Genomic DNA, 23,283 nt, shown 5'->3' with positions numbered 1-23,283 from the left:
TTGAATCTGAAGTAGAACAAAATTTTTATGTGTTGCGAATGTGGATGAATTATCATACTTTTTTTCTCCCCCTCCCCCTTTCTCCTTCCATGCATGCATTAGGTATTGAGCATCCACTTTGTGCCAGTTATTTTTCTGGATGCTGGAGAAAAATTTCCTGCTATTCTGGAGCTTATATTCTTGTGAGCGTAGGCAGTTAATAAATAGAAAGTAAATAAGTAAAATAAATAGTACGTCAAATGATGATAAGTATTAAGGAGAAAAAACAAGAGAGTTAAAGACGGGAGTGTGGGGGAGAGAGGTTGCAGTTACAAGTTGTATAGCCAGGAAAGGAAATTTATAACCTTTGTAGTTTCTGTTATAGAGTTAAAAAAAGAGTCTTTTAGGACTTACCTAAGGAAGCAGATGTAAATGCATGATTTAATCACCAAATAATAACTCAGGAAGAATGTCCTGTTTACTGTTCTTGAATCCTTTTAATGTTTGATGTTCCTCTTTTAGAGTGAGGGTACATATAACTGTTAACTGACCTCTTCTAGTTTATTACTTCCCTATTATCCCTAAGTAGTTTATGTGGAATAAAAAAATTTAATTTTTCAGGAGTCCCAAAACATTATCTCTGGATTCACCAACTGACTGTTCCCTCTTTTCCTAGCTAGACTGTTCCCTCTTTTCCTTGCTTACTTTCCAAATCTAGGGCTTGAAAGGAGGGAACATTTTTTATAAATATGACTGAAATAATTTTGTGTGTAATTTTTCTTTATCTTTCTTTTCTCATTTTCTTATGTACACACAAGTATGGGCAAAATTGGAGTATGTTAGAACCCCAAACTCAAGGATAAGCTAGACTAAGACCCTGTTTTGATAAAAAAAAAAAAGTTAGTGGGATCAGTAAGAAAGTTACCTACAGTTAACATTGTTAAACATTTTGAATTTTAATCATTCTTGTTTTATACTCTCTCTGATCTTTTTATGTATTCCTCCATATATGAGCTAGTTCTTTGTATGCAACACAAAAAGGTGTGGGGTTTTTTTTTTGTAGTTTATAAAGAAGGCAAATTGTTTTGAGATGTTGCTTTCAACCTTATGTAAGGTAAACAAAATGTAATGATAAAGAAGAGTACATACATTAATATTTTTGTCTCATTTTATATGTAATTAAATTTTCCATTTTTTTCTTCCTAGGTTTACCCAGGGTTGATGATAACCGCTGGCCTTATTCATTGGATTTTAAATACATTGAACATAACAGTTCACATAAGAGACGTATGTGTGTTCCTTGCACCAACTTTTAGCGGCCTTACATCTATATCTACTTTCCTGCTTACCAGAGAACTTTGGAACCAAGGAGCAGGACTTTTAGCTGCTTGTTTTATTGCTATTGTACCAGGCTACATATCTCGGTCAGTAGCTGGATCCTTTGATAATGAAGGCATTGCTATTTTTGCACTTCAGTTCACATACTATTTATGGGTAAGTAACATTTAATGTTTTGCTGCCATTATTACTCGTGACCTTTCTCCTGAAACACTTTAGGCTGTACACAAATTTGTCTTTTACAAATTATGTAGTTGCGTACAGAGATCTGTATTACTGTTCATAATAAATTTAATAATGGATAACATTTTAAAATATGTTAGGCATCTCTCAAGTTATGTGTAAATATCCTTTTTAAATAAGTCAGAATTCCAAAAGAAGAGCTATCATAAAACAATCTGTTGATATTTTTGTTTCTTTGTTTTGGGGAGATAGGTAAGAAATAGTTACCCAGGAAAGTTGAGGCATGGTTTGATGGCTTAGAATTTTAAATTGTTTCTGAAACTAGCATTATTTATTTTGCTGCTGCCAGGCTATTTAAACTTAATGATTTTTTCCCCTGTGTATGAAATATGCTACTTAATCTTGGGTTCACTTTAGAGCTTGCATTTATTTATGTATTTATTATTTTAGTTTTAGCTTATAATTTTCCAGTGAAAGAAATGACCAAAATGTGTGTGTGTGTCAGTACGTTTTTGTATATTTTATTAAGTGTATTTTTAGGTAGCTAGGTGAATGGCAGCTTAAATTTTTCTCTTTAATAATTATTTATATTGTTCAAAACTACTTGGCTAATGAGTATTTTTGCTCTAGCATGGAATTCCAGAGGAGAATGTTGCAATGTGATCAGTATAGATAGACAGTGTCTTAATCTTGAATTTAAAAGAGAAGACAGAAAAATACACATACAAGTGAAGATGATACCAAGCAGTAGGATGTTGCTAGTGCTGCTGTATTTATCAAAAAGTGTTTTTAAAAACTCTTTGTTTATTGTGTGCAGCTGAGAAAAAAAAAAAAACCCTTAAAATCTAGAACCTCTGTTGAATGCCCTTTAATAAACTATATAATATTTTAAATCATAAAAATAATACATGCGTATGTGGCTAGATCCTGATAATATAATGCTTAGTGGAAAAATAAGTTGTGATAAAATGTGTGCAGTATGAGAAATCCTTGATGTAAGTTTTTAAGCAGTACAAACCATACTATGTCTGTTAATAGCAGTTTATAAAGAAAGTATAAAAATGTGATTGATAGATAAGCTGCATGTACACCAGCTTTGTGATAGTGGGTTTTCCTGAGGGTGGGTGGGTGATACTGAGGTGGGCAATATTAAGGGAGCTTCAACTAGCTCAGCTAAAAAAATTTTTAATCAAATATTCTGAAGCAAATGTATTATTTTTGAATTTGAAAGTCTGAATAGCTAGATTCATAACTATTTTAGTATTCTCTACACTTGTGTATGTTTCAAATACTTTATAATAAATTTAAAAAATAAAATATTCTATTTTGTGGGCATTTAGACAACAGAAAAATATAAAGAAAAAATCACCCAGAGTTAACTACCATTTGCATTTTTGAATTTTGAGCACATTGCATTCATGAATAAGTCCCAGTTGATCATGGTATATAATCTTCTTCATACGCTGCTGAATTTGGTTTGCTAGTATTTTTCTAAGGATTTATGCATCTGTGTTCATAAGGTGATATTGGTTTATAATATTCTTTACTTGCAGTGTCTGTCTGGCTTAGGATTAGGGTAACGCTGGCATCATAGAATGAGTTAGGAAGTGTTCCCTTCTCTTCAGTTTTTGGAAAAGATTGAGGAGGATTAGTGTTGGTTCAGTTCTTTAAACGTTTTAGTAGAATTCACCAGTGAAGCCATCAGGACCAGGACTTCTCTTTTTTGGGAGATTTCTGATTGCTGATTCAGTCTCCTTGCAAGTCGTCTCTGCAGATTCTCTATTTCATCATGACTTAGTCTTGGTAGGTTTTTGTGTTTCTATTAATAGGAATTTGTTGATGTAAGCTATTCAATTTGTTGGCATGCAAGGCTTGATAATACTCTCTTAAAATCCTTCTTGTTCCCTATGGAATCGGTAGTAATGTCTCACTTTCTGATTTTAGTGATTTGAGTCTTCTCTCTTTTTTACTTAATCTAGCCAAAGATTTGTCAATTGTGTTGCTCTTTATAAAGAACCAACTTTTGGTTTCATTGATTTTTTTTTTCTGTGTTCTTTTTCTTTTCTCTTAGTGTATATGCTGCTGAAGTGAGCACTCTATTTTATCTCTGTTATAGTCTTTATTATTTATTCAATTTTGTCTTTCTGGAAGCTTTGGGTTTAGTTTGTTCTTTTTCTTTCTCCCTTTTTTTTTGTTTTTTTTTGTTTTTTTTTGGAGATGGAGTCTTGCTCTGTCGCCCAGGCTGGAGTGCGGTGGCACAATCTCGGCTCACTGCAACCTCCGCCTCCCAGGTTCAAGCGATTCTCTGCCTCGGCCTCCCGAGTAGCTGGGATTACAGGCGCCCGCCACTATGCGTGGCTAATTTTGTATTTTTAGTAGAGAGGGATTTTCACCATGTTGGTCAGGCTGGTCTTGAACTCCTGAACTCGTGATCCACCCGCCTCGGCCTCCCAAAGTGCTAAGTTTACAGGCGTGAGCCACCGCGCCCAGCCCTACTTTGTTGTTTTTCTAGTTCACAACGTAGTTTGTGAAGTCAGGTTTTTGATTTGAGATTTTTTTTTGTTTTTGAAAGTAGGCATTTATAGCTATAAAGTTTTCCCTTAGTACTACTTTCATGGTGTCTCATAAGTTCTGATACATTGTGGTTTTGTTTTCATTCATCTCTAAGTATTTTCTCATTTTTATTTTTTGATCTGTTGGTAAGTATCTTCTTTAATTTTCACAAATTTATTTCCCAGTTTTCCTTCTGTTACTGATTTCTGAGTTCATCCTGTTGTAGTTGGAGAAGATACTTTGTATGGTATCTATCTTTTTAAATCTATTGAAACTTAATTTTCGGCTTTAATTTGTGGCCCAACATGTTGTCTGTCCTGGAAAATGTCCCATGTGTGCTTGAGAAGAATTGTGTATGCTGTCGTTGTTCAATAATGTGTTTTGTGTATGTCTTTTAGACCTAGTTGGTTTGTTGTGTTAAGTTCTATATCATCTCCTGTCTGGTTGTTCTATCCATTATTGAGAACAGAGTATTGATGTCACCAGCTATTATTGTAGAACTGTTTATTTCTTCAATTCTGTCAAGTTTTTTCTCCCTATATTTTCATGGTCTGTTATTGGGTACATAAATGTTTGCAATTGCTATACCTTCTTGCTGTATTGAACTGTTTTATTGCTATATATGTTTGGTTCTTTCTCTTTTGTAACCTTTTTTTAAAAAAAAAAAAAATTCAAAGTCTGTTTTTTCTTTTTTAATTTTGTAGAGATGAGGTTTCACCATGTTGCCCAGGCTGGTCTAGAACTCCTGGGCTCAAGCAATCCTCCCTCCTCACCTCCCAAAGTGTTGGAATTACAGGTGTGAACCACCACACCCTGCCTTTTTTTGTTTCGTTTTGTTTTGTTTTGAATTTTGTAGAGTTAAAGTCTGTCTTTTCTCATATTAGTATAGCCATCCCTGCTCTCTTTTGGTTACTATTTGCATGGAATAACTTTCTGTCCTTGCAGTCTCTTTGTCTTTGGATTTAAAGTGCATCTCTTACATAACTGCATGTAGTTGGATCATGTGTTTATTCTTTCTGCCAGTCTCTGTTTTTGGAGAGTTTAGTACACATTGGAAGTAATTACTTGTAAAGAGGGACTGATTTCTGTGGTTGTGCTGTTTTCTATATGCCTTATAGCTTTTTTTGTCTCTCATTTCTCCATTAGTCTTCTTTTGTGTTTAGTGGATTCTTTGGGTAGTGAAACATTTGAATCCCTTTACTTTTGAGCATATTTGTGGATTGCCTTTTCACTCTGGATAGTGTCCTTTGCGTGAATTTTAAATTTTTATGAAGTCGAATTAATTGTTGTTGTTGTTGCATGTGCTTTTAGTGTCATATTTAAGGAAACTGTTGGCCTAATTGAAGCTCATGAAGACTTACACCTCTGTTTCCTTCTAAAGATTTTATATGTCAAGTTCTTCCACTTAGGTCTTTGATCCATTTTGAGTTAATTTTTGTATATGGTGTGAGAGAGGAGTTCCAACTTCATTCTTTTGCATGTGGATATCCACTTATCTTAGCACTGTTTAAAAAAATACTCTTTTTTGTTAAATGGTTTTAGCACTTTTGTCAGAAATCAATTGATTATAAATGTACGGGTCTATTTCTGGACTCTCAATTCTATTCCCTTCCCTTGCCATCTGTATGTTGTGTCTTTATGCCACCACCACACAGTTTTGGTTACTGTAGCTTTGTAATGAGTTTTGAAATCCAAAAGCATAAGTCCTTCAACTTTGTTGTTCTTTTTCAAGATTGCTTTGGCTATATGGGGTCCCTTGCATTTTCATAAGTTTTAAGATTAGCTTGTTCATTACATCTTTTTTTTTTTTTAAGTGGCATGATACTGTTTTGTTAATTCAGCAGAAATTTTTGTAGAATACAAAATGGAGCAGGTGCTGTTTTATGTGTTGATTATACAAGGTTATATGAAGTTGATAATCTAATAGAAGAAATTATAGATATCATTGCTTTGAAGGATCATATTAACAGAAGGATGGAATGATAAAACATTCTTACCCAGAAACTGGGAGGTTATCTAGTGAGTTTTTCCTTTGTTTTCTTTTTAAAAACAGTATATTTAAATAAACTAAGTTTACAGTGGAAATAGCTTCAGTATTTGAAAATTAGAACACTTATGTTTGAGTTCTGGCATAAAATACTCTCTGACTCTTGACAAATTGACACTTTTGAATCTCATTCAGTTTTCTCTTAAGATAGAGAAAACATTTTGCCTACAGAATTATAATAGATAATGACATTTATTTAAAATTTCATTATTACTAATTGAAAGGGGAAATAATTACAGTTCCAACTACTATGAAAAGTTGTTTGTAGCCCAAATGAAGTTATAAAAAGGTGAAAACATTTTTTGTAATCTCTAATATATAAATGTTGTCTAATTCCTCACCCAGTGTTTTTATTTTTAAACCAACTCTTTTACAAGGTACATGTTCTTAAAATTTAAAAGATAAGTAGTTTGTCATAGCATTATTATTTGTTGATGCCCTATTACTGTTACAAGCTGGTGTTGACAGACATTTTGGGATACACTTTTGGATTTGTGTTCTACAGAGATTAAAACATTTTCATCATGATTGAGTGATTAAGAGTAAAGTCTATAGCATAATTGCCAGGGTTTGGTTTTCTCTTGGTTTGATTTCCAGCTCTGTCACTGGAAGTTGTTTAAATCCCCACCCTGTGCCTGTTCCATCAACTGTAATATGGAAGTAATAATTGTACCTTCCTTATATAACTTAAAAGTTAATACATGTAAAGGTATAGAATATTGTGAGAGAACAGAGTAAGAAATGAGTACATGTTTGTTATTATTTACGAGCTCCAGAGTACATGATTCAGAAAAGTAATTAACATAGATAAAGTAGTACAAGGAGCAGTGTTTATCATATTGCTTCTTACAGGTTTTGTTTTGTTTTGTTTTGTTTCTTTAAGGTTCCCTCCTGTACCTTTGTAGTCAATCTTCTTCCTTCCCCATTTTTGGCAACCACTGGTCTGATTTCTGTTTCTCTGTCTATATAGCTTTGGGAGTTTCTTTTTTAGAATGCCATATAAATACAGACAGTAGGCGTGACCCTGTATATCCGTCTTCCTTCACTTAGCATAATATTTTTGAGAATGTCATCCATGTTGTTGATGTTTTAGTAGTTTGTTACTTTTTATTGCTGAATAGTACTCCATTATATGGGTGTACTACAATTTGTTTTCCAGTTTGGGGCAATGATGAATTAAGTGGCTATAAAATATTTGCTTATGGGTCTTTGTTTGGACATATATTATTATTTCACTTAGGTAAATGCATAGGCACAGATTGGTGGTTTGTGTGATAAGTATAGGTTTAACTTTATGAAAAGCTGCCAAGCAGTTTGCCAAAGTTGCTGTATTCATTTTGTATTCCCTCCACAAATAGATGAGAGTAATATTTACTACTACATCAGATGGCATGGTCACATTTTTAAATTTTACCCGTTCTTGTAGGTAGGTAGTAGTATCTTATGGCTTTTGTTTGCTTTTCCCCAATGACTGAAGAGCATCTTTTCACGTGCTTATTTGCCATCCCTGTTCTTTGATGAAATGTCTGTTCATATGTTGCCCGTGTTTTGATTGAGTTGTTTTCTTACTCTTGAGGTATGAGATTTCTTTATATATTTTGGAAATAAATACTTTATCAGATGTGTGCTTTACAAACATTTAGTCTCTTCCTAAGAGCAGAAAATTTTTATTTTTATGGAATTCATCAGTTTTTTTTAATAGATCTTGCTCTTGATATCTAAGAGATCTTTGCCTACCCTAAAATCACAAAGATTGTCTCATGTGTTTACTTCTAGAAATTAAATAGTTTTAGGTTTAACACTTAGGTCTGTCATCTATTTCAAGTTGGTTATGGTCTGGTGCAGTATAAGGGTTGTTGGATTTGAATGTTCCGTTTTTCCCACATCGTGTGTTGAAAAGACTGTTCTTTCTCCACTGAATTATCTGCTTTGGTAACCTTGTCAAAATCAATTGAATGTATACATATGGGTCTGTTTTGGGACTCTTCTGTTTATCTGTGTCTGTCTATATAACAATACCTTATGTTGTTTTCATCAGTTTCTAGAAACTTTTGAAATCAGGTAGCATGAGTAATCTAATGTTATTTCTCTTTTTCAGAATTAATTTGGCTTTTCTTAGCTGTTTGCATCATGTAAATTTTAGAATCACATTATTAACTTCTTTAACAAAGAAGCCTTCTGGGATGTTAATTGGAAGTGCATTGAATGTATAGGTCAGTTTGGAATAGAATTGTTATCTTAATATGTAGTCTTCTGATCTGTGAATATGGTATTTCTTTCCATTTATTTAGATCTTCTTCATTTTTGCTTTAATTTTTCTGGGTGATCAGATTAGTGACTTATCCATTTTAGGCACAGAAAGCTATAATTTTTCCTGTAAGTACTACTTTAGCTGTACCCCATGAATTTTTTTATTGAAAAATAATTTGCGTATTATAAAATTTATCCTCTTAGGGAATGGAATTCAGTGGCTTTTAGTATATTAACCAAGTTGTACCATTACCACTATCCAGTTACAGAACATTTTAACACTCCAAAAAGAAAGCCCTGCCCATGATCAGTGACTTTCCATTTTCACATGCCCCCAGCCCTTAGCAACCAGTATTGCTTTCTGCCTCTCTGATTTGCCTATTCTGGAATTCCATATAAAAGGAATTATATAATATGTTGCCTTTTATATCTTCTTTTAAAATTTTCAAGTATAGATGGGGTCTCATTATATTGCTCAGGCTTGTCTTAAACTCCTGGCCTCAAGCTACCCTCCCACCTCAGCCTCCGAAAGTGTGAGCGACCTTACCTGTTTTACATCTGGCTTCTTTCAGTTACAATAGTATTTTCAAGGTTTGTCTATGTTGAAGTATTTATAAATACTTTATTTTTTTATTGCTGAGTAATATTCCATTGTATGGTTATCACATCGTATTTCTCCATTTTTTCAGTTGATTAAACATTTGGGTTCTTTCTAATTTCTGTCTGTGATGAATAACGCTGCTGTGAACATCTATGTACATTTTTATTACATTTTAAACATATATAAACATCTGTGTACAAGTTACTGTAAGAATTGCACAGAGTTTTTATGCTCTATTTTAATTTTCTAGCTCAGATATTTTCTAATTTCCCATGTGACTGACAGTGTCACCAAGGATGCTGAACTTCTATCCTCCAAATCTTTTTCATGACTACTTGGTAGGGCTTATGAAAAGAGCTTGTGAATGTAAATTCCTCTTACGTCTGGTTTCCTTACCTGTTTTAACACTTGCTTATTTGCCTTGTGACTTTAGCTCTCTGATAAGCCTAAGAAAACTTACTATTTTGTAGATCATCTAGAATTTTTCCCTTATTGTTGAGGTGAAAATAACATTCTCTTGCAGCTTTCCACATCCCAAGCACAAGTGGAATTCAGTGCATCTCCTAATAACTGTGAACCAAAACACAAGATGGCCCATGTTTGTAGGCCTAGAGCAATACTACTTTTCAATAGAACTTTCTACTCTGTTTAATAAGGTAGTCACTGGCTGCATGTATATGGACTTTTTTTTTGTGCAGGTACTAGGTGCTTCACTATAATATAGGTAATAGAATTGAGTTTTACCCTTAAAATATTTGTCTCAAATATTTATTTCTTTTAAATCAATTAGGAAATGTTAACTTATTCTAGAAACAGAGGACCTCATAATTTGTGAGAATTATGTAAAGTTAATTCCCTAAGCCTAATCTATTAAAAAAATTCTTTTACAAAAATGTCTCTTTAGTCATCTGGATTCACTAAATTTCTGCTAGATTTGCTCAGTATAGAGGAAGAAAGCTGTTTGTAAATTCTGTTGGAATACAGTTTTCATGCCATATTTGGGCTACCGCTAGATTTTTGCCTTTTATTCCAATGTAGATTTTTCCAGTATTGTTTTCTAGAAAGTGTTGCACTTTACATTCATGTCTGTGATTCATTTTGAGTTATTTTCATGAAAAGTGTAAGATCTGTGTCTAGATTGATTTTTTTTTTTTTGTATGTGGTTGTCCAGCTGTTACAGCATTATTTGTTAAAAAGATTATTCTTTTTCTATGTATTGCCTTTTGTCAAAGGTCAGTTTATATTTATGGGGCTCTATTTCTGTGCTCTATTCTGTTCTGCTGATCTGTTTTTTCTTTTCCCACACTGTCTTGATTACTGTAGTTGTATAGTAAGTCTTGAAGTCAGGTGTAGTATCAGTCTTGTTTCAATATCATGTTAGCTAGTCTCAGTCTTTTGCCTTTCCATATAAACATTCAAATTGATTTGTCGATGTCCACAAAGTCACTTGCTAAGATAAGGTTTGTTATCTTAACAACATTGTCTTCCTGTCGTAAACATAGAATATCTCTCTGTTTATTTACATCTTTGATTTCTTTCATCAAAGTTTGGTAGTTTTCCATATAGGGATTCCACACATATTCTGTTGGTTTTATACCTAAGTCATTCATTTTGTGTGTGTGCTAATATGTACTGGGTGCTAAATGGTGTTATGTTTTTAATTTTGAATTTCAGTTCATTACTGGTATATAGGAACAAGTTTAACTTCCATATATTAACCTTGTATCCTCCAATGTTGTCTATAATCATTTATTTATTCCAGTAATTTTCTTTCTGATTCTTTGGGGTCTTTTACATAGACAGTCATGTCATGCATGAAAAAAAGTCAGCTTCATTTCTTCTCAGTCTGTGTACTACTTCTTGTCTTATTGCATTTGCTAGGACTTCCATTACAATGCAAATAGGAGTGATGAGAGAGGATAACTTTATTTTGTCCTGATCTCAGGGGGAAAACCTGATTATGAATTTATTTCTGGATTCTGTTCTGTTTCATTGATCTGGATGTCTATACCTACCTCATAAACATAGATCTAGTTTTCTGTACTGACCCAATTACTATAACTTCATTGTACATTTTAAAATTGGGAAGTATTGTAGGTTTTTATGTATTGATCATATATTCTGTGACCTTGCTAAACCTGCATGTTAAAATTTGCTTTTTAGATTCCTTAGGATTTTCTACATACAAGATCATGTTATCTTCAGAGACAGAGGGTCTTTGCTACTTTTTTCCCGAACTGTATACCTTTAATTTTTTTTCCTTGCCTGGTTGTACTGACTGGAACCTCTAACATCATGTTGGACAGGGTAGTTTTTCCTGCCCTATTTCCTGAAATAATTCTCATAGGATTGGTATTACTTCTTCCTTAACTGTTAGGCAGTATTTACCATTGAAGCCATGTGGACCAGGGAAGATATTTAATATGAGTTTTTTAATGACATCATATTATTCATATTTTCTGTTTTTTCGTGAGTAATTTGGTAATATGTATCTTTTTAAAAGTTTTTTTATTTTATCTAAATGACCTAATTTGTAGGCAGAAATTGTTCATAATACTTCTTTATAAGTCTTTGGATTTCTGTACAATCTGTAGTGATGTCACCTTCCTTATTCCTGGTACTGATAATTTGTATCTTCTCTCCTTTCTTCATTAGTCTAGATAAAGCTTATCCAACTTTGGGTTTCACTGATTTTTTTTTCCTTTATATTTTCAATTGCATTGATTTCTTGGTCTTCATTATTTCCTTCTAATTAGCATTTGGTTTACTCTTTTCTAGCTTCTTGAAGTTGAAGCTTAAGTTATTTTCTCCATTTCTACTTTTCTAGTAGAACTATTGATACTAGAATATACTGTATTTACTTCTTTAGCTGTAGTCTCTGTGTTTTAATATGTGGTGTTTTCATTGTCATGTGGTTGAATATTCTTCGAATTCATAGTTTCTTTGACTTAGGGTTTTTTTCTAAGCATGGTGTTTAATTTCCAAGTATTTGGGGTTTTCTTAGCATACTTTTTTTTGTTGAGTTATAATTCTGTTGTTGAAGACCATACTTTGTATAATTTGTCTCTTTAAGTATATGGAGACTTGTTTTATGGTCTAGCACAGAAGTCTGTGAAGTATGGCCCATATGTAGGTTACCTGCTTTAGTAAAGTAAAATTTTGCTGGAACACAGCCCTGGCCATTCATAAACATATACTGTCTTTGGCTTCTTTTACACCAGAATGACAGAATTGCATAGTTGTGACAGATCTGGCTCGTAAGTGTAAATATTTACTATCGTGACTGTTCAAAACAAGATTGCTGGATCCTGGTCAAGCATGTTCTCCATCCTGGACAGTGATCCACATATGCTTGAAAAGAACATGTATTCTGCTGTTTGGAGGTTGCATATCGTAAATTAATGGTCAGGTCAAGTTGGTTGATATTGTCCAGATCTTCTATATGCTCATTGTTTTTCGAGTTCTATCTTCAACAATATGGTTAGAGATTTCAATAACTGCCTCTCAGAACTTGTTTCTTCTTTTAGTTCTGTTAGTTCCTGCTTTAAGTATTTTAAGGATTTGTTTTAGGCCCTGTATACTTAAAATGTTTACATTTTCCTGGTATATTGACCCTTTTATTATAGTGAAGTAGTTCTCTTTGTCTCTAGGAATGTTGTCTTAAAATCTGCTTTGTTTGATTGATTTCATATGAGTCCTGTTTCCATAGCTTATCTTTTTCTGTACTTTAAAATCAAACTATTTGTATCTCTGGATTTTAAAAGTTTCATTGACTGCATATGGTTAGATCTTGCTTTTTTATCCAGACTGACCATCTCTGCCTTTTTATTGGAGTTTTAAGTATTGTTTGATTTGCACCTGCCATGTACTGTCCTCTTTTGTGTTGAAATGCATTTTTAAGTATACCATTTTAATTCCCCTGATTGTTTAGCCTGTTATTGCCATTTATTTATAGTGCTTGATGCAGAGAACGAATTATGCATCTTAATATTACAATCTACTTCTACTTAACATAATTCTGGTAAAATATAGCAGCTTTGCTCCAACACAGCCTCATTTTTTTTCTCGTCTGTGCTGTTATTGTCATATGTATTGTCTATGTATGTTATCTACCTAACAATACAGATTTCTATTTATATTCATATAACTTGTACTTATTAAATTAAGAAAACAAGAGAGTCTTCCATATACTCCATATTTACCATTTCCAGTATTTATTCTGTCCCATGATCTGAGTTTCCATTTTTTATAATTTCCTTTTAGCCTGAAGGACTTTCTTTAATATTTTTTCTAGAGCAAATCTGCTGTAATGGAATTTTTCAATTTTGCCTTCATTTTTCCCCCAATTTTTTTAAACTATGGTAAAATTGACATAACACAAAATTTATGTTTTAATCATTAAGTATATACTTTATTGGCATTAAGTACATTGATTATGCAACCATCGCCACCATCCATCTCCAGAGCTCTTTATTTTGCAAAACTGAAACTATACTCATTGAACAGTATCTCCCCTTTCCACCTTCCCCTCAGCCCCTGGCACCACCATTCAAATTTTTGTCTCTATGATTTTGACTAAATACTTCACATAGGTGGAATCATATAGTATTTGTCTTTTTGTGACTGGCTTGTTTCACTTAGCATAATGTCTTCAAGGTTTATCCATGTTGTAGCATGTCAGGATTTTCTTCCTTTTTAAGGTGGAATAATATTCCATTGTATGTATATGCCATATTTTGCTTATTGATTGATCTGCAGCTGGACACTTTTATGGTTTAGCTACTTTGAAAGTGGTTATACAAATCTCTCTCCAAGACCTTGCTTTTAATTATTGTGAGTATATACCTTGAAGTGGAATTGTTGGGTCATATGTCAATTCTATTTTTAAATTTTGGGGAAATGCCAAACTGTTTTCCACAACAGCAGTATCATTTTACATTCCCACCAGCACTGCACAAAGGTTTAATTTTTCCCTGTCCTTGCCAACACGTGTTATTTTCTGGTTCTTTTGATAGTAGCCATCCTAATGGGTGTGAGCTGGCATCTTGGAGTTTTATTTGTAGTTCCCTAATGAGTAGTAATGTTGAGCATATTTTCATGTGCTTATTGCCCATTTGTAAAAGCCTATACCTTCTCCAGGGTATTCACGGTGACTTTGTAATTTCTCGTCATATATTTCTTCATATATGTGGTTGATTTTGAATGTCATAGTCTTCAGTATTTGGTTTCCAAAGTGGGGAAAAGCAGAAAAATGAAGGGGAAAAAAGTGCCAGCCCTTTAAATCCCCTTTCAGTCACTTCAGCCAGAGGCTTGCAACAATGGGGCCAAAGTGCAAAGGTGCCAAAGTGCAAAGTGCCAAAGTGCAAAGTGCCAAAGTGCAAACCTCTGTCTGCTCTTCTATGACAAAAAGCAGCAATCATTGATCAGAGTGCAGAACCTCAATACTTGGAGGACAAGTTTCCTCACATCAGATTGATTCTGCCCGTGCAATTATTGTCTAGGTGGGGAGCTGATTTCTGTTGCTTCTTCTTTCATTATCTTCCCAGAATCCTCACCTGCCTGCCTTTTTGAAGGATAGTTATGTAAGAATATATTAGGTTGGTGCAAAGTAATTGTGGTTATTCCCATTACTTTTAATGATACTTTGCTCTTTCATTTAACACTTGATAATTTTCTCTTTCATTTAATGCTGTATGTCATTCCACTGCCTTCTATCAAAATTTTTTTTTCTGATGCAAAGTCAATCATATCGTTACTTCCCCGTGGGTTTTTTTTTTTCCTTCTCTTTTCAACTTTTCCTCTTTGCCTTTATCTGCCAGTACTTTGACTACAGTTTGTCTAGGTGTAGTTCTCTGTATTTATTATATTTGGTGGCTTCTTGGGTTTCATGGATCTGTAGATTAGTGCTTACCTTAGAATTTGGGAACTTGTAATTGTTTCTTTAAATGTTTTTATCTGTCTGTAGCCTCTCCTTTTTTGAACTTCTGTTTTTCTCTGTTCTTTGGGTTGGATACTTTCTGTTGACCTATCTTCATGCTCACTGATTCTTCTGCCATATCAAATTTGCCGTTAAGCCTAGTTAGTGAATTTTTTATTCCATTTATTATGCTTTTCGGCTCTAAAATTTCTAGTTCATTCTTATTTCTCACATGTATAGGAGAATATATATATTCTGTTTCTTTATGGAAATTTTGTGTTATATCATTATATTTTTCTTTAATTTTCTTAATATAGTATTCTTTAATTCCTTGAACATATTACAGCTGTTTTAGAGTCTTTATCCTCTAACTCCAACATCTGGGCCCACTCAGAATTAGTTTTAATCAACCACGTCCCCTTCCCCAACCTATACCTGTCCAAATTTGGGTCACACTTTCTTGTTTCTTTGCATGTCTTGTAGTTTTGGGTTGAAGCTTACCCTTAATATTTTTAAAAATAGCTTATCTGAACATGCGATATTCTTATTTCAGAGCCTCTACTACTGGACTCCTTAATATGTGTAAATGAAGACCAAATGGTGAGCATGACTTATTGTCTGGGAAAAAACTCAATCCATATTTTTTCTCTGCTTTCACACCAAAACAATAATCATCAACACAGAAGACTTATGTGACCTCAAAATATTTGGCAATTTCTCCCCACTGCCAAGCAGTTAATTCCGCTGCGGACACCAGCTGGTGTCCTCCCAATCATTTCTCACATTGTCTATCTGGAGATAGCATGAGATCCCACAAGTTGAGGGCCTGTCCCCAAGACACCGTCCCAGCTTATGCCCCCAGACACCAGTTGAAAGTCCGGGCCTCTAGAACTTCTGATAGCCCAGCTTAAATTAGGGATTCCCATCACCCCCTCAAGGTTTTTTTTTTTTTGGACAGTCTCGCTCTGTCCACAGGCCGGAATGCAGTGGTGTGACCTCAGGTCACTGCAACCCCCACCTCCCAGGTTCAAGTGATTCTCCTGCCTCAGCCTCCTGAGTAGCTGGGATTATAGTCACGCACCACCATGCTCAGCTAATTTTTGTATTTTTAGTAGAGACGGGGTTTCATCATGTTGGCCAGGATGGTCTCGACCTCTTGACCTCGTGATCCGCCTGACTCGGCCTCCCAAAGTGCTGGAATTACAGGCATGAGCCACTGGGCCCAGCCCCCCTTCACAGGTTTGATTAATGTGCTAGATCAGCTAACAGAACTCAAGGAAACACTTAGTTCAATTTATTGGCTTATTATGAAAGATACCCTAAATGATACAGATAAACAGCCAGATGAAGAGATACATAGGACAAGATCTGGAAGAGTCCCAAGTGCAGGAGCTTCTGTTCCCATGGAGTTGGGGTGCACCACCATCCTGGTACATGGATGAGTTCTTGATCACCTTCCTGTCCAGCCTCCTTGTATTCAACTGTCCAGAAGTTCACCAGACCCTGTCCTTGGGCCTTTTATGGAGACTTTATTGGTTGTCCATGATTGAAGCGTGGACAACCTTGTCAAAATGTGACTGGACAAAAAGAGTGTGACCTACAGCAAAGCCTATCTGTTCAGATTCTTCTTGGCCTCTCTGTGCAGCATTTCTTCCTCCAGGTATGGGGCAGAACCCTCTCCGAAATGAGGGTCTTATGACCCAAAATCAAATTAGAGCCCTGCCAAGTGGAGAAGTGAAAAGTGAGTAGGAGAAGTTCAGAGAGAGAGATTCTGTAACAAGAGGAATTAAGAGCCACGAGCTGTGGATGAAAGTCCATATATCATAATACCATACTTACAAAGTCCTAACTTTTCTCCTAAAGTCTTTTCAGTTCCTTCTGAGTAGCTCAGCTGTTGTTTTCTGTTTTGGCAGGTGTTGCTGTTTTCCCCTTTTCGTTATTGATCCCTCTCTCCTTGTTTATAATTCTTCAGTGCCTGCTTTGACATTCTGACCATTCTTTTACATAGATTTTGTTACTCTCATTTCTGTTTTCATAGCACTTAGTTTCTGATACCTACCTCTATTATAGCACTTTGTATATAGTACCTTTCATCAATCCTAAAATGTATACTTTCTCCCCAGATTTTGACATCTCTGAAATTAGGATGTATGTTATGAGTGATGGTCATAGTTTCTATGAAATATGGTATATTGGTTACTTGCTTTTCAGTTTACTTCCTCCTCTAGATTGTGAGCTTTTTGTGGGCTTAAAAATTTTAAACTCCACACCTATACTCTTCCATCAGTGCCTGCTACTGAATCCACTGTGGGTGATTGATTGGATGCCTTGCATCTTTCCTGTCTCATTGCCCTCAAAGTTCTGCCCAAAACTACCACCTTAGTAAGGCTTCTGGTAATTTTATCCCAGCCAGAACTGCTTTCCTGCCTTTGGCATTCAGGCTCTATAAGGACCTTTTGGTACTCAGTGTTTATACTCACCATAGGGTCTCTTTTATATTATGCTTTGACTCAAGTTCTTGCCTTTGTATCTTATCTCCCCAGTACAGGACTGAGTTATAGTTTGTGTCCAACATAGCCTAGCAAAGTTTTCTGTGTATTAGTAAATACTGAAAAATATGTTTCATTTACTTTTCTCTTTCAGCCAATTGGATTGAGTCTGAGGAAATTTCAAGATATGAACTGTATTTAGTGGTTGTAAAATATACCTTGGTTTTATTGTAATAGATTATAGCAGTCTGGGTTCAGTTAGGAGAGAGAAAGAAGTATTAATTATGATAAAAGAGTAACTAAAATAGAAGGAAACTCTATATGGTATCCTGAGGCTGAGGGAGAGTACCCAGGAAAGGGCAAACTTGGAAAGTTTTCACACCTCATTGCATAGGGTGTGGTTTAGCCCATTGAACTGGTTTGGCACTGCTGAACAAGCAAAAGACCACTCTGGAGTGTAGACATCTAAGGAGAAGGGGTGGGAGGTGGCCGTGGTGACCTGTGGCATGGTGTGTGGATATCGGTGAGGGCAAGAGACTTGGCAGAAAATGAAAAAAATGTAATTTGTTATTTAAAAGATGATTCTTTTTACTGAAAACTACATAACAGAGAATGAGAGCTATTCTTAAAATGTCTCAGTGTGCTGCTCAATGTTATAAATGCATATATGAAGTACATCTACATATCTGAATAACCCCAGTATTTTTTAAAATAACCTTGACTTTTTGTAGCATGTGGTTACCAAACATTTAACTTTTAAAAATTCCGCAAGAGCATTTGTAAACATTTTTATTTTATCAGTTGCTTTTATTTTTTAGGTAAAATCTGTAAAAACTGGGTCAGTGTTTTGGACAATGTGCTGCTGCTTATCCTATTTCTATATGGTAAGATTTCATATTTGAGACTACATGAAGTCTAGTAGGTCTTTGGAGGTTAAAACAGTTCTTTTCTCCTGAAGTCTATAGGATTTTTATTTTGTTTAATGTAATCTTTCATTACTACTATCCTCTTTCCTTCTCCTACTCACAGGTCCTGTATACACATGCTTTGGTGGAGAGGGCTAATATTCAACCTCTCAAATATTTGCAGCAAGTGAAACAAAATGTTTTCAAGTGTACCACTTCAAAATACTTAAACGTTTTATTAAGAATTTTTTTAAATTTTTTAAGATTATATTCATTATTTATTTATTTATTTATTTTGAGACGGAGTTTTGCCCTGTTGCCCAAGCTGGAGTGCAGTGGCACGATCTCAGCTCACTGCAGCCTCCGCCTCCTGGGTTCAAGCAATTCTCCTGCCTCAGTCTTCCAAGTAGCTGGGATTACAGGCGCCCGCCACCACGCCTGGCTAGTTTTTGTATTTTTAGCAGAGACGGGGTTTCACCATGTTGCCCAGGCTGGTCTTGAACACCTGACCTCATGATCTGCCGGTCTCGGCCTCCCAAAGTGCTGGGATTACAGGCATGAGCCACCATGCCTGGCCTATCATTTATTTTTTCAGAGATAGTGTCTTTCTCTTTTAGCCAATCTGGAGTGCAGTGGTGCAATCATAGCTCACTATAACCTTGAATTCCTGGACTTAAGTAATTCTCCCACTTCAGCTTCCCGAGCAGCCAGGACTACAAGCATGTGCCACCATGCCTGGCTAATTTTAAAAAATATTTTGTAGAGACAGATCCTCACTCTGTTGCCCAGACTGGTCTTAAGCTCCTGGCCTCAAGCAATCCTCCTACGTTAGCCTCCCAGCGCACTGGGATTATAGGCGAGAGCCGCCATGCCTGTTTTTTAACTTTTTAATGACTTAAATTTAAATATTATTTTTCTATTCTTCCTAGCTTTATTCATTTTATTTCACTATTATTATTATTATTTTTGAGACAGAGTCTGGCTCTGTCGCCTAGGCTGGAGTGCAGTGGTACGATCTTGGCTCACTGCAACCTCAGCGTCCTGGGTTCAAGCTATTCTCTCGCCTCAGCCTCCCAAGTAGCTGAGATTACAGATGTGTGCCACTATGCCTGGCTAATTTTTGTATTTTTAGTAGAGACAGGGTTTTACCATGTTGATCAGGCTGGTCTCAAACTCCTGACCTCAAGTGATCTGCCTGTCTCAGCCTCCCAAAGTGCTGGGATTACAGGTGTGAGCCACGGCACCTGGCCCCTAGCTTTATTTTTTAAATAGCTCTGACAAGTAAAATATTTTCCAAGTTAGATTGCATACTCAAAAAGAACAGGAAATTTTGCCTGTCATATATCGAGCATGGAACCATGTTTAGATGAAACAAGTTTTTACCTAACACTCAATTTTAAATATGATATTAAAAATTAGTTTTTCGTATTGGAGTTGACTAGATAACTGCTTAATGTTAAAATAATCTTGAGTTTTTAACAGTCATTATCTAAACAGTTTAGTGAACTTAGAACAGAGAAGTAAGACTACTTGGAAGTCTTGGTGAAAAAGATAACCCAAGTAAAGAGTTAACTAAAAAGACAGAAGGAATGAGAAAAAGTTGTAGAAAGAATGTTCTTCTGGCCCATTTGCTTTCATTTCACTCCTTAAAGTAAATGAAGGAAAATTCTTAAAACGAATTTATGTGGGTCCGAGAAGAAATAAATCCCTGTAGTTAAAGATCATGCATAAGATCAGCAAGTACTTTTCAGAACATCAGATTCACTTTCAGATTGGTTTCAGCTTTTCTTTGTTCTTAAGTGAAGAGAGTAGATAAGGTAGCATATTGATATTATACTCAATTTTCAACCTTAATGTAGTAGATACCTAGAGTCATTACCGAAATAATGGTCATATCCTCTAGGGTAACCTGTAAATTTACTTACTTTTTTTTTTTTTTGAGATGGAGTTTCGCTCTTGTTGCCCAGGCTGGAGTGCAATGGCGTGATCTCAGCTCACTGCAATCTCTGCCTCCTGGGTTCAAGCGATTCTCCTGCCTCAGCCTCCCGAGTAGCTGGGATTACAGGCATGTGCCACCATGCCTGGCTGATTTTTGTATTTTTAGTAGAGACAGGGTTTCTCCATGTGGTCAGACTGGTCTCGAACTCCCGATCTCAGGTGATCTGCCTGCCTCGGCCTCCCAAAGTGCTGGGATTACAGGCATGAGCCAATGTGCCCGGCCACCTACATATTTTTTTAAACAGGTTTCTTAAGATTATGGTTCAATATTACCTTTTTATTCTTCTTTCTCTTTTTTTCTACACCATAGCCTGTATAGTAGTCTTGTTCTGAAAATTAATGATAATTTGAGCTAATCTTTTTTTTCCTTTTTAAACAAATGTCATAGAATATGTGCATCCAAGTTATCCGAGTTAAAGTGGTTAGAGCCTGGGGCACATTCTGGGTAGTTGTACTTAGCAATACCAAACTTGTTCTCTTTCAAATTTAGACTTAAATGTTTAAAGTAATCAGAAGTCTTTCAGATAGGACTGGCGCTCCATTAGAATAACATTGTTTTTTGTGAAAAATAGCATGTGACCAAGGCAGAAAACTGATGTATGTATTGAAAACTGATGGCAATTCTCCACAAGGGGTTTTGAAATATTTTAGGTAAGAGAAGCATTATTGGAATAGATATGCTAGCATATAGTCTGCTAACGTGACTGTTGATACAAATGAGCCTTTCAAGCTCTGATTATTAGAGGATATCTAAGAACTTTGATATTGACAGGAGCTTATTACCTATTATTTAGTGTAGCAAAAAATTAATTAATGGAGATTCTCTTTAGAATATTCATTAATGTAGACCAAAAACATCCTCAGTTATTCTGGCTAAATAGTGTATATTGTATAAGCCAAAGATTAAAATGAGATCTTGCTTTGTAATCTATTTTTAAGAAAAAACTTTATGCCCAACTAGCACTTGTAGTTTTGAGAATCTCAAAGCGTATTCATGTCATCTGAATTTTTTTTAGTTGTCAGTGAGTCTTTTCATTGCTCTTACTCTCAGTGACCTTTCTTACAACAAATTTGTCATAAAAAGTGGGTGAGGTAAAAGCCGTTTTTTTAATTTTCAAAATTTATGATCTATATCCTAAAACTCCTTGTCTCTATGACACTCTGTTTACTGACAATTCACAAATTATAATACTCTCAGCTTTTCTATTAGATCTAATTTAATTTGAACATTTCTCCAGTGTGTTTGGAAAAGCATATTGGATTTGTGGGATCGTGTTATTTTAACGATCAATAAAAATGAGGGATACGTTCTTCATAGGTTAGTAAATTCTTATTTAAGCATTTCTCAAAATTGCTAAAATCTTAATGTTTATATTTGCTCATTGTATGTTTAGATTCCTAAATTTACTTATTTTAAAAAGTAAAAATATATATTTAACTTAGCACTTCTTTTCCTATAGGTCTCTGCTTGGGGTGGTTATGTATTTATCATCAATCTTATTCCACTGCATGTATTTGTGTTGTTACTGATGCAGAGATACAGCAAAAGAGTCTACATAGGTAAGTAATTTCATTTTTGACATCTGTCAACTAAGAGATGTTTTGTATTCATTCATTTTATTGGAGAGATATTTGTATTTGGTCAATATTATGCATTAAAAGGTAAAAATTTGTGTTCATTTTGCTGTTTATATTGATAAAAAGGTCAGGTATTTTTATATAAGTGCTTTGTCATCAACTTTTCCTTGATAAGTTTTTTTTTCGTTTTTGTAGAAATTAGTCTGGGTTTAATGTTTGTCTACACTTTTTCCTCCCCTTAATTTTGGGAAATGGGAATTTTTATCATGAAAATCATTCACATTTTTTATATCGAATTCAACTTACTATAAGAGATTGACATCTTCAAAGCAAGCAGTTTAATAAGCTTTCAAAAGCTCTTTTTTGGATAATGTACTAATAGATTGAGTCTCTGTTGTCTCTAGAAAAAATGTTCATTTTTCTCTGCAGGTTTTAAAACAATATTTTCACTGTGATGCTTAGCGGTAGATGATGTTTCACCTTAGATCTCATTTTCCATAATAGAGTTAGAACTTTATGGGTTGAAGGAACTAGAGAGCAATTGTGAACTGAAACCAGTGTCTTAGTAAAATATTATAATAATGTTTTTGGAAAATAATAACACAAAGATAAATCTTAAGTTCATTTTCAAAAGCATAGTAGCTTGGCAATTTCTCAGAAGTTAACTATAGATTCGTCATATGACCAAGCAGTTCCACTCCTAGGTATTTACCCAAGAGAACCAAAAACATATATTCATACAAAAGCTTCTATGTGAATGTTTATAGCAGCATTTATTGTGCATAATGGCCAAAAATAAAGACAACCCAAATGTCTATCAACTTTATGAGACCATAAAATATGGTATATTCATACAATGGTGTATTATTAAGCCAAGAAAAGGAATAAAATACTGATACATGCTACAACATGAACCTTGAAAACTTTATGCCATTATGTAAAAAAGCCAGACATAAAAGGCTACATAGTATATGATTCTGTTAGTGTGAAATGTCCAGAATAGACAAATCTGTAGAGACAGAAAGTAGAGTTTGTGGGAAATGTCCAGAATGGGTAAATCCATAGCAACAGAAAGTAGATTAGTGGTTGCCTGGGGATTTAGGAGGGGGAGAATAGTGGAGAGGAGAGGAGAGGTGTGACTATTAATGGATATGGGGTTTCTTTCGAGGATGAGGAAATATTTTAGAATTAGATAGTAGTGATGGTCGCACAACCTTGTGAATACACCAGAAACCATTACATGATAGGTTATTAAAAGATAAATTTTATAGTATATTAATTGTATCTCAACAAAATAAAAAAGCATAGTATATTACATTTATAGCCATTTCAGCATACTTTTTCATTTGGTACTGTGAGGGTAGGTATTATTCTCATTTTACAGGTGAGGAAACAAGAGGAGACATAATAATTTGCTCAAGATCGTGTAGCTAATAACGGGGCTG

The 23,283-nt window shown here is 34.7% G+C and overlaps 1 protein-coding gene across 1 annotated transcript in view; it reads left to right on the top strand.

Annotated features, from left to right (window-relative positions):
- STT3B (STT3 oligosaccharyltransferase complex catalytic subunit B) overlaps window positions 1-23,283 on the top strand; it is a 109,360-nt gene that overhangs the window by 50,360 nt on the left and 35,717 nt on the right. Inside the window, exons 3-5 of the mRNA XM_032162231.2 lie at window positions 1,186-1,473; window positions 18,176-18,241; window positions 21,721-21,820. Of these exons, the coding sequence (XP_032018122.1) occupies window positions 1,186-1,473; window positions 18,176-18,241; window positions 21,721-21,820 (454 nt within the window). The remainder of the gene's footprint in view (window positions 1-1,185; window positions 1,474-18,175; window positions 18,242-21,720; window positions 21,821-23,283) is intronic.

The sequence above is a fragment of the Hylobates moloch genome, unplaced genomic scaffold (genome assembly GCF_009828535.3).
Source record: "Hylobates moloch isolate HMO894 unplaced genomic scaffold, HMol_V3 SCAFFOLD_8, whole genome shotgun sequence".
Taxonomy (NCBI): Eukaryota; Metazoa; Chordata; class Mammalia; order Primates; family Hylobatidae; genus Hylobates; species Hylobates moloch.
The sequence above is the reverse complement of the archived record's forward strand: the minus strand, read 5'-3'. Positions and strand labels throughout refer to the sequence as shown.